The 16,948-nt window shown below is 44.7% G+C and overlaps 1 protein-coding gene across 9 annotated transcripts in view; it reads right to left on the minus strand.

The window, feature by feature from the left end:
• ARHGEF9 (Cdc42 guanine nucleotide exchange factor 9) overlaps window positions 1-16,948 on the minus strand; it is a 239,427-nt gene that overhangs the window by 156,867 nt on the left and 65,612 nt on the right. The window contains exon 8 of one of the 9 annotated variants that reach the window (XM_041118921.1): window positions 14,695-14,786. The exons of 6 other annotated variants lie outside the window; for them this stretch is intronic. In XM_041118921.1, coding sequence (XP_040974855.1) covers window positions 14,739-14,786 — 48 coding nt within the window. In that variant the 3' untranslated portion in view covers window positions 14,695-14,738. Of the gene's footprint in view, window positions 1-344; window positions 435-14,332; window positions 14,787-16,948 lie in introns of those variants that run through there. 2 more of the 9 variants (XM_041118922.1, XM_041118920.1) reach the window with 2 other exon arrangements.

Raw genomic sequence — 16,948 nt, forward strand, 5'->3', positions numbered from 1 at the left:
TATTTCTATTTGAAACAAAGATGCAATTTTTCCCATCAGCGTTATAATTTGGGGGTAGGTGGTGAGGACTGACTCAGGACTTGTGAATGCTTTGGGCTGGCAGTGCCGCAGGGATGGGGGAAACCACCATTAAATGTCCTTTCTTCTCAACCCTGGGGAAAATTATTGCAACCAGAGAATCAAAGGGCTGCAATAGCAGCAAGGGACCAACCTAGAGGGGTTCTCCAGTGACATTTTGCTGCTTCCCCTCAGACACATAAACCCGAACTCTCCTGCCTGCTCCAATGCCACCCTTGCCCTCCCTCCTCCCCGTGTCTTTGCCGCATTGTGTACAATCTGGATATTCACCTTATTCCAAAACTATCCAGGCTCTGATTAGGGAATGAAACATGCGTCACTGTATCTGCACATCAAAGACCTCACAGCCACAGCATCTGCAGGGATGGGAAAGGGAAGAAGCAGAACAGAGGTGACGGTAGGAACTGATTTTGCATAGGGGGAGCTCCCCATTGAGATTTTTGTCAGAGTGTATTTAAAGATCTGGGAGGCTGCAGTTCCTCTGAGCTTCCATAATCCCTGCTCAGCACAAACCCAGCTCCACTAACCCTCCTCCCCCACCTTGCAACCCTTCTCAGTATCCAAACAAAGTGTCAGCTAGAGACTGATATCAGATTGAAATCTGCTGGTGGAAGGTTGTTGTTTTTGCATTTTTGTTTTTCCACTTAAGTCTGCATTATCCACAGCAACTTGAATATTCAGATAGCTCAGATAACAGAAACCAATGTCTCCAGTATGTCCTAAAAGGAGACTGTCAGAAAAGAGAAGCCATTCTCTTTCAAATGCCCTGAGATGCTCAAATCTTTTCTGCTTTTCCTGAACAGCCAAGTGCCTTTTCTTCTCCCTCTTCCCTCTTCTTTGATATAATTACCAAAAAAAATATATTGGTCTTCAGATACTAATTTCACCGCCAGACCCTCTCAGTCTGACACATCCTTGCAGTCACTTAAGCATTTTATGCATTACCCCCAGAAAAGGTGCTGGAGTTGTCTCTTTCCTGATCCTGATGAAAATCCCCCCAAAGCTCAACATTGCCAAAGGAGTGCAGCTGTTAGTTTAATTTTGTCCAGATCTTTACAGCTGACGGACTGCTCCATAATGGCCATGCCTGAGCAGTCAGCTCAATTGTAAGTGCTTAACCTTGTGGTATCCAGCCGAATCGGCTTGTAGAGCACCAACAAATTTCCAGGGAGAGAAGCACAGGGCAATAGATCACTCCAAGATTCATTTAAGCTGCCCATTATTTACACCCACTTTTCTTGGTTATTGTTTAGAGATCCCTTCAAAGCAGCACATGGAGCACAGCTCAGAAACCATTGCTTGAACTAAGACACCAGTTATTGGAGCTTGGCAAGTTTCCACAGCTTGCGGGCTGCCCAGCAATCCTCAAATTCACTAGAGAAAGAAAGATGCATGGATGACAGAGAAGGGTAAAGTTTTACGCTCTGACCTCTGAGATGATACTCTAATTCTCAAATCAGTTATCTAGTAGTGCTCTGAACATGTAAGTGAAGAAGCCACTTACTTCAGATGTACGTGAAGAAGATTGTCCTCCTTCTGTGCAAACCAGCACAGAATTTGCAAATACTGAGATGCTACAACTCCATGATGACCAATTAATCCCACCTTCTTTATACTTCTGCAGAAAACTTTCAACCACTCATCTCAGCGGATCTGATAGCACATGGATTTCTGCAGAAGCAGTACAGAAGGTAGGGTGCAGAGAGGTGATGGGACTACCTCTGCCCTGCCTAAGCAGCCAGCAGCACATCTCCAGCCTCCTAATGCCATGTCAAAGCCTTCAGACCATGTCACAAGAGTGTGCTCTCTAATTAGATGGCTTACACGACTAACCAACACAGTATGAATTGTACATGTCAGCTAGTGCAGTCGAAACCATGGTTCAGATTTCCCTTTGGGAGAATCCTCCTGCTTTAGAAATTGAAATTTATTTTTTAATGAACACACGACTATGGGTATTCAGGTGGATACAGGAACAGATCAGAGAAGGAGTGTGCACACACCTTAATCATCACTTCAATCTGGTTTCTAATATTTTGTAGATTTTTCCTATCCTTTTCACAGTTCCAACAAAGAATAACTCATTAGCTGAACTTAAAAATAAACCCCAACAGCTTCAAGCTATAAATAACCAAGTTAGACATGCAGGATTCTGTAAACTCCTATTTTCACCATGCAAGGGCAAACAAAGAGGAAAGGCAAGGAAAAGGGTGGAGTTAGAGCCTTTTTTTTTTTTTTAATAGCATATTGCTCTAACAAGAGATAATGCTTATATACAAATGCTGTGCAGATTGTCAGAGCCAAAGACACATGCGTGAGCTGTAGAATCATAAACCAACACACTGGCTGAGTCTGTAAAGATGTCTCTGACCAGGCCACAGCCATGGGACAGAGAAAGGTATGAACTCAAGGCTTACAGCAGGAAAGCCACTGCACATGTAGAGCTGTGTGACAGGAAGCTTGACCCTGCCAGCTCCTTTCTTGCATTAGAAAGGCCTAATTTCCCCCAACCATCTTTTTCAGGACTTGAAGAGGGTTGTGAAAGTGCAAAGTGCTGTGACTGGAGCAATGGCAGGAAGAGGAGGGAAAGAGAGGCAATTTAAAAAGAAAATCCATGCACTGCAACACTGACATGATCACCTGTCTCCGAAAACCCGAGAATGATCTGCCCCACTAAGTTTTCCAAGTCTGCAAAGATAGAGGATTACTTCCTGTCTACCTAAACTCTTCCTGTAATTTCTAACAGGCTGGCAAACACCGTAAGCCAGTGACTGCAGCCACCGCACAGCCGCACCACTCCATCCCCTCAGAAAGAGGTCATGGAAGCCCCTTGGGGATGTTTAGGTGTCCCACTCACAGGAAAACCTCTCCATGACCAATCTGGATGGACCCATTTGGATGGGCGGAATTTGGTCAACCCCAGCACCATTGAGGCATCTAGATGAAGTGAGTTTCTAGATGCTGAGGATGCCGCAGAGGTCAGTGATGCTCAGCACCTCTCTTCAGCCAAGAGGGCTACAGGCTTTCTGTCCTGGCATCTTAGCAGTAGTTCTCCATGCTCAGACACCCTGCAGGATACCTTAAAAAACTCAGTACCTTTCTCCCAGTTCACTCCTATCCCTGTTTCTTAATAAGAGCTTGCAAACCTCATTTTTCAAATGATGGTTCTCATCGTATTCAGGCATAATTATTTTTGTTTAGGAATGGAGCAAAGAAATGGTATAAATTATGCTTAAGAAAACCCTTTGGCATTTTAACAGGCATTGGAAAGAAACAATTTCAGAACAGTGTCTTATAATGGATGTCTCCATGGATACCTCTTTGTCAGCACCTCATTAGATAAGAGCTGAGACGTGTAAGAGTATCTTCTCCTGTATTTCAGAAGGTACCTCAAAAACACTAATTATGCAAATCTCCATCCTCTAACTGATGGATACTTGTAAGTTCAGGTGACAAAATGGATAAGCTGAGCCATGCTAGGAAAGGAAGGCAAGAGATTTCATTTAGACTCTCTTTACAATTGCTGACACTTCGACAATTACGAGAGACTGGGGAACCCCTTCAGGCCACAAAACTGCTTCCCCCCACGCCCCTTTTCTTTCTAACAGCAAGAAGACAGAAAGGAAGAAACAAATGGAGAGGCAGAATTCAGAGAGCAGCATCTGGGACACCTGTGGGTTTGAAAGAAAGCAGAGTCTGTGGTGGCAGAACCATCACCAGGACTAGTCAGGACCTGGTAGCTGGAGAGACACAGCCCAGAGGAGTTAAGATGAGCACTCTTTCTAGATGCTTCACAGCTTAGTGACTAGTTAGTCTCCATAAGGACAAATACTTCAATTAAAACGAAAATCCAACTCTGGTAGAAACACAGGAACCACAAAGCCAGCTTGACTTTTAGGACAGTATCAATGGCACTAGAAAGACAAAGACAGCATTGAGAGACCCATGTTACCTGTAAGCTAGACACAGTTAACAAAAACCTCAGAAACAAGGTGACTGGTGGGAGATGGGTCCCATTAGGACCTCCAATTTGTTCTTCCATTGCTGAGCGCAGCAGAGGTTATAAATGCTGCAATCTCCTACTCCTGAAGCAGCTGGGAGCCCACTCAGATCCCAGCATGGCTTAGAGGCGCTGCAGGGAAGGTTTTTTCTCTATCCCTGAGCAGTCACTGTAAGTCAGTCTAATTCACAGGAGAAATCCTTTGGACTGCTCTCAATTATGCTGATGTGCAACAGCCCCATGGGACTATCTAGCCGCTGGGGATTGCTGCATGCTGCTTCTTGGCTGCACTGTCTTCCTTGCTTCTCAGGTGGGAGCAGAGAAACAGGGAGCTCCTTAACAGGGGAAAAATCTCCCACCACCAGCCAGCTGGGTGTTTGAGCCCCTTCCTGTGGCACCATGACAAGGCTCAGGACTGAACCTGCAGGGATGACCTCCAAGTAGAACAAAATCTTACTGAATCCTTAGAGGGATAATCCAAGACGAGAGTTGCCTATTGGAAATAATTTTTACTGGAGACCTTCCTGTGTGGTGTTTCTATTTCAGGCATGCTACTTTGAAAGCTCAGGAACAAAGTGGAGCCCTGCCAGGTTTCTCACATCCAGAACAGAGATAGCTCACCTGAGAAGCTGCTACTAAAATGCTTTAAACAGAAATCGGGGTTCAGTCTTAGGACTGGGAAGTTTGGATAAGGCAGAAAGTTGGATCTGCACAGCAGGTTTGTACAGGTAAAAAGTCAGAGCCTGGGAGCACTGCTGTGTCCCCAGCACAGCTCTGTCTGGCACCGGCTCAGACCCAGCATAAAACTGGGTTCAGATTAAGATAGGTGGATAGGAACATCAAGAGCTGCCCAGAAAGTATAAAAAGCTGTCTGCAATTAAAGCTGAGGGATACACAGAGATATGGTTTATTGAGAAGGGATGCTGAGGTAGAAATAGTTACCCTCCAAGCATCATCTTGCTGGCAATTCACACTCAGATAAATGGCTTGCTCACAGCCTTCTCCAAAGTTCATACAAAGTCCAGCTTACATGTCTCAACATAAAAATTAAAGGTCAGTTCTGAGTGTCCCCATTATCCATGTCTACGATGAGGATACCGGCACTTCACCATTCCCACAGGAAAGGTGCGGCAGCCTGTATCAGGCAGACACAACACCAGGAGACACTGCACACATGTTACATCACCAACTTATTTCACTTTGTTCCTTGGTGGCTGTTTCATCAAAATTCCTCTGCTGCTCATTTGCAAAAACCTTCTTCAATCCCTGGGAAATTCAGAGTGTTGATGGGAGAGATGCACCAAAGCAGGTCAGCCTCCCTGTTTTCTTTAATCAGTCAACACCAGTGCTCTCCACCACTGAGATCACTGCAGCCACCTTATCCACGGCCCTCCTGCCTTCCACACCTGGCTGAAGCCAACCTCAGCTCCCACTGCAGCACCCTTTCACCCTAAGACACGCCAACACTGGGCACAGTAATTGCAAACACTTCTTTCTCTTCCTGCCACATGATTTTTGACTGAGCAGTGATGGTACCCCCACTGACCAAACCAAATATTTCTGTTTCATCTGTCACACAAACACCAGTGGATTTAATTATGCAAGAATTGGCTCCCTTGTGGCCCATCTTCATTATTAGTCCTTTACCTGAGGCTGTATGAGCAGAAATATTCTGAGTTTTTCTAATGACAATTACTTGTATTTATATAGTGCCTGTCATCCCAAAGAATCCCCCAGCACTGTAAAAGCAGGGAAGCACTTTACTTATCCCTGAACTGTAACTACCGCAGCAGTGCAACACGGCACCTGTAAAGCACACAGTGATCTGGGCATGAAAGGACGAAAGTTGCCCCAACCTGTGACAAGAAGGCAAAAGAAAAAAAACTTTACACAGCAAGTTTCTCAGTACCAAGACCTTTAGCACAGTCCTACCAACTCAGTCAGTCCCTTCGGGACACTGCCATGCAGGCACAGGGGCAACTCCTCAGATGCACAAAGAGTACAGAAGCTTTCGTGCTCTGATTGTGTTGAAAATAGATTTTTTTTTGGTTAGACCTTCAGGCTGGAGACAGTGCTGTGAGACACAGATAATGCCATTAAGTCAGGTACCCTAAAGTAAACATCAACGTCCTGCAGCTTGTGGAGAGCTCAGAGGAGGTTCAGGCACGTCTCAAACACAGGAAGGAAACAGTGCAATTTAGAGAGATAACGAGAGCACTTCAGAGTCTCAAATGCCACTAATTTTTTAAAGGGCAGACTTATGCAAACCTGAATTTTGAGCATTTTTTCTCCCAACTGTTTTCTCTAGGAATGCCTCTCATAGAACAAAGCCTTGCTGTGCATAAGAAAGATGATATATCCATTCCTGACAAACACCTTCCTTATATAAGGAAAATTCAGTAAAAGATTCCTGGCTTTCACCTCTGCTCCACTCTCCCAAGAGTGGCAAGCCAGGGCTTCCAGCTACCAATGAGCACCATTAAACTGTGATTTCCTGAAGATTTGATTTTATGCCCATGATAGGTGTGGTAGCAATTTTCATCTAAACATCTCCTTTACAGCAGATGTGAAGAAAGTGAACGCTAAGGTTAACCAAAGCTACATTCTCGATATTGAATACAACATTAGGAAGTTCGGGAGCTGAATAAAAAGGATCATAACCTATACAAAGTTCAGGGAGTCAAGAGCAGTTTATTCATTTCTACCATAGCCATCCTCCATGACCCAGAGGAAATCATATGGCTTTCCTGAGTTTCATTTTCCTATTCAGCCACACATGCTCAGAATCGTCACGGTGATTGGAGGAAAGCACTCTGATAGCAGACGTGCCAGCTACCTTCCATGTATACTTCTGTGATATGACATCCTTTTTGACTTCTTTTTAGTCTTCATTAATTTCCTCAATAACTACAGCTTTCAGAACACATTTTAAGACAAAGACATGCTTGAATATTAATGTTATGGAAAAATAATGGGAATTGAAAGTATGTCCTTGATCATGTCTAGACAGAACCAGATATAATGGATTTCTAGTACCTAGGTAGTAGATATAAATAGATTAATATTACTCAAAGACCTGGAACATCTCTATGCATTATCCAGAGAGCAGTGATCCTATAGCACAAGCCCTTACTGAATATCTATTGTCTAATGAAGAGTGCACCATTCAGCTCCTGAATTGCTACCTGCAAAGTACCTGGAGGAAAATGGTCAAGGGGTGCTGAGGAGTTGCTCAGAGTCCACTTGCCAATTTCTTCTCTTCTGGCAAAAGGAGTGACAAACACCATCAGGACCAACAACAAAACTGAAGCTCAGGAAACTGCATCCAAAGACTGCAGGCAAAGTGCCCTACCAACCTCTGACTTCAGATAGGAATGTCAGTGTTCAAGTCAAACAACTAGCCAAGAAAACACAAACACAGATGTGAGCTCAAACCCAGGTCTGAACTCCATGACTGTGTTTCAGAATCCTCAAAGACAGCAGATGAATTCCCAACTCTGAGCTCCTAAGAAATTCACACTCCTTTCCTGTTACAGCCAGCAGCCCAGAAAAGGTATGAACTGAATTCCTCCAACATCTTGCACAGTCATAGTGGAGGCTCTTGTGATCAGATGCCCAGGCCCCTCTGACTGTTCAGTATAGGTGTATTGGCAGCACAGTGCCAAAGAGGGATTTGGCCTCAGGTGCATCAAAGCTAGTAAAGGCTGAGACAGCATCAAAACTTTGTCTGTTCACTGTCTCTTACGCTCTTCCACAGATAGGTGTATTTTTGGTTGCAAGACTCGTACAGCACAGTGTGACCGTAATGCTATCCCTGCAGACTACCCCCACTTCTTCCTTTTGGAAGGAATAACGTGACTCCCATGAACGTGTCCCAAATTTCTCCTGCATCCACTCTTCACCAGCAGTTAGCTGTGATCCTTGGCAGCCTTGCATCAAGCTCACTATGCTAAGCTTCCAATTTCTTCTTTCACTGAGAAAAAGCCACCATCAGGAACTGGCAGACTTTTTGGGGAGGCTTAGCTGGCTTTGAGCCATGGGCCAAAGGAGCAGTTGCTCCCCACCAAGGTTTGAGTCTTGGTACTGTTGAGTACCCCAAATGTTAGCAGTTGCAGTAGCTAACAGGGAATCTCACATAGACCTAGCTGTTGAAGAGGAGAAACATGCAGGAGTCCAGGATCCCTGCCTGTGTTTCAGACAAGCCCTATTCTCATTGCTTATGTGCACAAATTTGTTTCCCCAAGGGTAGCACAGAAATACTTATTTGGACCCAGAGCTGGTTTGGTAAAAGCAGCAGAGTGTTGGCATAAGAAGCATTCACACTTAGCCAGGAGTTCAGCAACATGAAGACCTTTGTCAAGAAAGGGGAAAAAATGAGAAAGGGGAGAAAAAAAAGAAAAAAAGAAAAAAAAAAAGAGAGAGCAGGAGTGGGTTCATCTGTGAGTTAAGGCTGTTTTAGGTGTAAGCCTGGGGGAATTAACTTTAACACTCCATTTCAGCTTCTTTTTCCCTTTCTCTTTTGCACAAACTTGCATCTATCTCCTGTCAGACTTTGATGGCTTTATGTAACTGTTTAAAAATTGAACAAGCTTCTTAACTTAGGTTTAGCAGAACACACTTTTTTGAGTCTCTCTCTCTCGAATGCACATTAAGAATAAAGATTTCCGGAGAAAACAAGACCTTTTCCATCCTCTGACATCAGCCACTGTAGTACACAAAGCCACGTCCTTGAGGACTGTATTTTTTGTACATTCTGTTCCCATACAAGCCGACGCATCTGCAGCCCCAGTGGGCTTTCCAACTGGTAGCTGGAAAGAAAGACTCATCCCAGAGAAAATACACAGGTTAACCACCGCAACAGCACGCACAGTGCAACGCTTCAACAGGGGGGGAGAGTCCTAGAAAGCAGTAATGAGGAAAGAAACCCAAAAACCTTGGCAGTAAGGTATAGCAGCGAAAGCCCCGAGTGGCAAGGAGGGGTTTGCCCCATATTGCAGCCCGAGAAACAGTCTGTGACCTGCTGCTATCATGAGAATAATTTTTCTTTTTTATTTTTTTTTAAATACAAGCTGAAAAAGTTTGTGCTCTGTGTGAGATAAAAAAGCTTGAGAAGAGACTCCCTCAAGGCTCAAAAAACAGAGGCAAATAACTCCCGCCCTTTTCTGTGTGTTTGTATTTCTTAATTACATCAGTTTCTAAGCCAGAACCGTATTTGTTGATGCTTCAGGTTGGCATTGCTGGTGGAAGAGGCTTTCGGGAAAGCCAGTGAAAATATTCAACAGCAAGATTTGTAATTAAAGCCCTTCTCTTCTTTTGCTTTGTCTATTAGAAAGTGTCTGTCTGTGTTTGCATTGTGAGCTCTTTAGGGCAAACACTGCTTCTTACTGTTTGCACAAGCTCAGAACAACAGACTCAGTCCCGACCGGGGGCCAAGAGCTATATTCAACAACAAACACACAGCACAGGCATCTCTCGCTCCAGCAGTTTTGCTCCCAACTTGGAGCTAAACCGCAGGGCTTGCAGCAGTGGGCTAGGCCTGTGAAAGGCACCAGCCGCGGACTTTGCCCAGCTCCAGTTTTGGGAGACAATGAGCAAAGCGCACCCAGTTCTGTTCCTGGTCGTCACTGCACCACCCCAGGCAGCCCGCTGCCATCTGGCATGCAGTGTTCATCCTCTTCTCCCAGGCGCTGAGCAACTCCACGGGCCATCCTGCAGCAGCCTCTTTCTGCTCATTAACCCTGAGCATCCCTGGACACAGCAATCCCAGCCAGCAAATCCAGAGTTCGTGCTGCACACCAACACTACTGGCCTTCCCCCAACGCGACAGTGCTGTACTTCCCCCAAGTCGCAAAAAAATCCTAAGGGACACAACTGCACTGAGCACTGCAATCCCAGCAGCATAAAACCAAATTAAACATTTTGATACCCAACATCTCTTGCACCCAAAAAAGGGGGATGTGATAGTCTCACAATACTGCCAGCACTATGCTCCTCCCCCTTCTAGGGATGGGGATGCCAAAGCACAGCAAAGCTATGAGTTTTCCAGTATCCCACACTGAGTCAGGAAGATGATATTAAAGACTAGGACAATTTACTGTCATTATCTCTGTTTATCTCATGGCTGTATAGAAGAGCTAACCCCCCCTGCCCACACCACCCTGGCAGCATGTGGGGTGGGCTGTTAAAGACCACAAAGGAGCTATTAAAAAGCCTGGCAGTCATGAGCACTGTGGTTTTTTTCTCCTCTACTGCTTTTGCCTGCCACATCCTCACACCACGTTTCACAGCATACCGAAGGAGGTACCCTCAACACCCAGGTAACCCCATACGTTGCTGGTTACAGGATGTCGTATCCATGCATCCCAAGTCAGTTCTTGATGCATGTTGACAGTCATGCTGGTGTGTCAGTCTCCTGCAGTGGGCAGGGACATGCTTTGGGGGTGCAGCCCAGCCCACAGGCCATACGTGGTAAAGGTTTGCTTTAGGGACTGTCTAGGCACAGAACAGAAAGTCCAAAGTATAGACCCAAGGCTTGCAGTGCAGTGGAACCTTACAGTCAAAAGCTGGATGGAGGAGCCAGCAAACTAAGGGTCCAGAAGACAGAGCAGCATCCCAAAGAAAATCAGAACATTTTTAGAGCCCTGACCAAAAGACTGCAGCTTCAGGGGGTTTTTGAATGTGGCCTGCTTAGGCATCTGCACCATGCATCCAGAGTTTAGCATGTGGATCTAACCAGACAGCAGAAGCGTCATCAGCAAAAGAACGCCTAATGCAGATTTGCAGAACAGTGCCACGTGTTGCAGCCACATCAGGCAAAAAAGCAAATAATGAAATAATAATTGGAAGAATATCCTGACCCTGCCTCAGAAGCTGCAGAGGCGTTGCTGACAGCACAAGAGCTGTGGCTCTACGGAGCAAGTGGAGGGGCTGACAGGGTGCAAAGGAAGTACACATTGCCTGCAAGGCCCAGAACTCATCCTTGCAAGGACACTGCTCCCCAGCATGTCGCAGGCGGCTGCAAAACGGAGCGCAATACCTGCCTTCCTGACTAGAGCTTAAAATTGCATGAAGCCTGCCCCCAAACCAGGCTGAACTGCTCTCAACCACCCCCGTTTCCTTACCCATTCTGTACAAAGCCACGAGGGATCACCGCCCGCCTTACAACTCCCACAGAGGCGGCTGTACCATGCTCCGCACCATGGAGACGACCTGGACCTGCACTGGCCTATATGCGGCACATTATATAAGCTATATGGGAGGCAACTCCTTTCGCACCACCACCAATTACCTGGTTAACCCCAAAATCACAGCAGACCCACAGCTGGCTACAACAGCGCCGCTCAGCTCAACTGCTCAGTGTCAAGCAAGAGTTATCCACCGCCAAACTTCTGACCTACTTCTGTGTTGTGTTTCTCCCCCTCCCTGCTCCTGCCCTCAGTCCCCAATTAAATCTGTGTGAGATTTCCTCAATTATCCTCTTCCTGCTAATAGATGTGGAAAGAGGATGCCATAACAATGTATTCCCCTGGCAATGGTTCAAAATAAATCTCAGAATTAATGTTGAAGAGTGCAGGATGTAGGAATATTTTAATTAAACATAAATGTATAGAAACGAGCAGTTACATTTAAAAAAGCTGATCTTTTGCTGTCACCACAATACTTAACCTCTCAGCCATGCAGTGAGAATCCTAGTGCTCTTATTTAATTGACACACCAATAAATCAGCACTAATCTCCCCTTTCTGTGTAGCTGTGCATGCTGATGTTCAGCTGAGGTCAGCTGTTTCAGAATACAGCAATACTTAACAGGCACAACCTAAACAGCAACATGTATGGGAATCCTGTTTGGAAAACACTCAAGTTTGGAAGAGGCAAAGCATCCTAATGCCTGAAACAGACACATACCTATAACAAAACTTGGAGGGGGGACCTAAACAATAAAAATCTGTGTTTGGAAGTTTTTGCAGAAGAAGAAGTTTATATATATCTTTGGAAAGAGAGTAAGTAGTAACAGAGAACTCCTATTTGAACACATTAAGTAAGATATTCTGATAGGCATTCGCAATTCTGGATGAATATAGAGGTAATTTGAACAAGATTTCTAATTGAGACAAAAAACGTCTGTGAGGAATAGGTAATGAACAGTGCCTGGGAATCGTTTAGCCCATTACAGAAGATGGCAAGCTTTTGTTCAACTTTATAGGCCCCTTTCGACTCATCCCAGAAAAGTATTGTGAGATAAGAAATTGCAAGTCTTCATAAAAAGGAGGCTTTAATCCAATGGAAACTACATCGGCACAACTACAAGCTGCATTTTCCATACCTGAGTTCCTACTTTATCTCCTCTATTTATCCAAAACTGTATCTTGGGCCAGAAACGTTATATGATCTCCTAACAGCTAGATAACAAACTGCAATTAAACACATCGCTGCAAAGGGAGCTCAGTGTAGCAGTATTACAGAAGAAAGAAAAAAGTTTATTTTAAGCCTGGTGGAGAGTAACATGCAGCATACTAAAGGAAGCCGGACCACATCCCTGCTGCAAATACCCAGTAAATTTAACAGGCAGCATGTCCATAAGTACACAGCAAATAGCTGGTAGGGTGATCTCAAAATTATTTAGGGCACTGCAGTGCTTAATGAGGCTGAAATGAAAACAGATGAAGACTTAAGCCAAGGTAGCAAAGGAAACATCTCCACAATGAGATGTGAAACCATCTCCCACAGCAAGGAACAGACAGGCTATCTAAGAATCACACAAAACTGCAGAAATGAACAGGCTTTCACTGTGCTAGAGATGGACTGAGGAAGAAAAGGGAAGAAAACATTTTTTAACTATTCTCCGGTATTTCTTCATGCTCTGTGTGGGACCTGGATGGTAAAAATTATTAATACCCCTTTAATAATATATTAATACCCCTAATAATAAAAATTAATGGAACAGAGTGCCATCTCTCAAAATCCTTGTCCCCTTTTTATATAAGAAAGGCAGTAACTCCTATCCCACTGAAATTATAAGCAGCAATACTCTGCTCATCTCTGGAAAACACACTATCTCCTGAGAGGCTCTAAACAAAAATCTGCAGCTTCCCCTCTCACCTCCCTCCCATCGCTGTTTGCTGTATGTACACCAAAGGCCTTCATTTCCACCTTAATGCACATGTACTGAAGCTATTTTTGGCCAAGAATGACGTGGCTTTGTTTGCATAACTGGGTTCCCACCTCATGATCTGCCGCTCTAATAGTTTGCAAAATAATAGCTGGAAAATGTCCGATTCGCAAAGAAGTGCCTGTAAAGTTTGGCTTGCCTTTATCTTAAGGCCAAAAAAAAAAAAAAAAAAAGGAGGAAAAAAGTCTTTCTGCAGAGGCACTTATAAGATGCTTCAGCAAGATGTAAACCAAATTAGTTAGTCACAACCAGCTGGGATGCGGGGATTTGATTCTGCTCTGTTTTGGGTGAAAGAGTATTGAAACAGAAAAGACAGAACAAAACTCACACAGGAAGATAACCATTTTACACAGTGGAGTTTTAAACACTGCAGCCAGATCCACCGCAGACCTGATTTGTAACAACTCACGTCAACCCAAAATATCATTCATAGGAAATGCAAACTTATCACTGATGGTTAAAAACAAAAGCAGAGCTCAAAATAGCAGCATTTCAGATGAAGCAAATATGTCAGTTGGACTATTCTCAACTGTCAAAACTGAGCTGTAATCACAGATCTCTCTTGAGGAATATTTGATATTTGTCCAGTGTTAAAAATAAAAGTGAGGTATCTTAGAAGAGAAAGAGATGGCTCTAATAAAGAATGTAGGGAAATAAATCGTGTGTACAAAAAGATCCAACCACTGGTTCTTCTTGTCCAGTCCCCAACTACTGGCGAAAGATGGACAAAATCCATTTCTATAACAACTTTGTCACTGCAAAATGCTGTAGAGGTGGGACTGAACATTTTCCTGATCTGCACAGTTGACTGAGCCAGCAGAATTGACAATTTTTGTTTCGGCACATCCTTGTTTTGAAAGTACCAGTGCTTCAGGTTCTTACTTCACTCCCAACCAAAGCTTTGCCTCCCAGGATGACGTTGCCTGAGCAAGAACTTCATATTTGGGCAGAATTATTGCTCGGTTTATACTTGAGACATCTCCCTTTACTATCTTTCTCCCTCATCCATCACCCTTACCCACCCCTGCACCCAACATTAAAAGGGCTTGAGGCATATCACTTTACATACTCCTTGGCTCCAGTGAAGTCACATGGATAAATAACACAAGACCACGAGCAGCTCAATCCCTTACAAACCCTGGCCACAGTAAAGAGAAGGGACAGAGACTGTGGTGGGGAATAGCTCTCCCTCCTCATCTCTAGGAAGAAATTTCTCACCTGCACAAATCACTGAGCTGCCAGAGATGGGAGGAGAGTCTAGAAACATCTTTCTTACCCTGCACTGAAACAACACATCCTGGGAGCTTTGCTTATGGCGTTGGCTGGCCGATTGTGCTGTGTTGTATTTCAGCGGGGGACTTACACAGCAAGCACCACACAGTGCAATTACAGGGAAAACACCTAACAGTACACTGTTCAGCAGGCTTGATGGAGGCAAAATAACATACCTGTTTGCAAAAGACTGCATTAGCTTCTTAACCATTTCATGGAATCACTGTGGAACTGAAAGCCTCACAGTGCAGAGCCCAGGTCTGTCGTACTGCAAAGACAGTGGAAATTTCCCAGAGGTGCTCAAGTCAGTAGCGGCCCACGCAGCTGAACATCTGGGAGTCAACACTCACAAGACAAAGGCAATCCCACAAGACAGCTTCTGTCAGCATTGCCCTGTGCAATTCCAGGAACACAGACATCATTGCCAAGACACCCGAGTGCATCACTGCTATGGTGAAGTCTTGCAAAGCTTTAATTTACCTTCCTCTCTTTGTTTTCCCGCTTTCTAGAGCATATCACCTGACTGCAGCCCATTTAAGTGCCCGAGAGACAACTGCAACAAGGCAGCCCTGTCACTGCTTGGCAACATGCTGCTCGCTATTCTGCTCAGTCCCTTCCACAGCATTATGCGGATGCTGATTTGACATACCACTTCCACATCTAAATATCTCAGAGACACCAAGTACCCCTTCAGCATAGTAAGTCCCCTTTAAAAGGCAGTCACAAATCATTGCCTGGCTGCAGTGGGACCTGTTTGTTTCTCCAGGCAAGGCTAAACTCACCTAAAAATTTGGAAGCATGTCAAGAGGCAGAGAGCTAAGGAGCACCCCTCATACAAAGGACAGTGGTGGAGTTATTTCTGCTTTTAGATATGCAAGTTCTTGTATGAGGAGGAGTGTAAAGGGGAATCATTCAGTACTGACTCATCTCTCTTGGAGGATTCTGCTTCTTGGGCATCCCACTACAGCTGCGGTTTACAGCAGGCCTTTTCTGGCTTGCAGCAATTATTTTGCTTTCCTTTCTCTCACTTACCAAATCATATATAGCATCACTGGGAAGAAACCCTACATTTGACACCACCACACAAAGAAAGAGCAGACAAGCAGAACTGCAAAAGACAACATTTTGTTAGCATGTAGATTTGCAGGAAAACACATCTTCATCTGTGAAGCGACCAATGCCCAAGCAGCTCTCCACTCAGTGTAACTTAAATCCACTGCTGAAGGCGAGAGTGGTTCAAGGCCAGTGGCCAAAGACCCCTCCGAAGGTGGTCCCCAATGGCCACAGTCTGTGCTGTGTCCCTGACAAGGGGGTGGTTTCTCTGATGCCAGCTCATGGTAGTTCAGGCTCTGCAGCCTCCCCCACTCTTCAAAGGATACTGCAATGCATCCTGCTGATGCAGTCTTTCTTGGTATTATGATAGCAAACGGTATTTAACACTGGTAACAGCAGCACTGCAACCAGCTGTTATTCCATCTTTTTTCCAGTTGCACAGGAATGCAACCGCTGACCCTATCACACCAGACAGAGCTAACATGAAATGTCTATTCTTGTTCAGATAAGACTGATCTCTCAAGGTTTTTGGACAACAGGATAATATATTTCCCTAGATATTAGAGACTGAAAGAGATTTATTAGGGGAATTATTCTCTATATTCTGTGCAGTCCATTAAGAGATGAAGTTCTCCCTGATTCATTGAGGAGCTCATTGCAGGCCATGTGATTTCACTAATATAATACCCAAGTTCCCTTTGCAGCTTCTCATCCTGTTAATTTTACACTCCTCATTCTCCAAGTACAAGCACAGTGCTGGGTTAATGTCTCCAGTTTAATTCAGGTATGAAAACCACTATAATTCCGTAGGAAAAAAACAGGGACAAAATTAGACCTCTATTCCTACCTGTGGTATTAGGTAGCGGCAGCTTGTCACCCAAACCCTACTTCAGCTTCCTAATTTCAAAACACAGAGCAAAATCCAGCCAAAGCAACAGCACCTTCCTTGTAACCCCAGATTTTCACATGCCAGTCAAAGCATCACAGCAGTGTGGCTAGGTGCACTGTATTTGTTTTTTATTAATGTATCCCCTCCACATTACATGAGTATCATCAGATTAGAACAGGTCGGGGAAAGGAGCAGAGGGGATGGTCCCAGATCTTCTTTCCAGGGCATCAACGGAAACAGATCAAGAGCTTTGGACACAGCATGGAATTGCACACAGCTCACAACACCACAGGAGGAGAAGGACAGCCCTCCCACCTCCACACTGCAGCTCTCCATCACAGGAGCCGAAAGGGAATTGCCCTTGGCTATGTCAGTCTGATGATGCAGTGAAGCGCTTCGGACCTCATCTCTGAGATTACAGGGAGCCACACACATGGTAACCGCTTCCCCTTCATCCCTTGATGAGTTTCTGGATGTATTCACCTAGC

Source organism: Aquila chrysaetos, chromosome 21 (assembly GCF_900496995.4).
Source record: "Aquila chrysaetos chrysaetos chromosome 21, bAquChr1.4, whole genome shotgun sequence".
Taxonomy (NCBI): Eukaryota; Metazoa; Chordata; class Aves; order Accipitriformes; family Accipitridae; genus Aquila; species Aquila chrysaetos.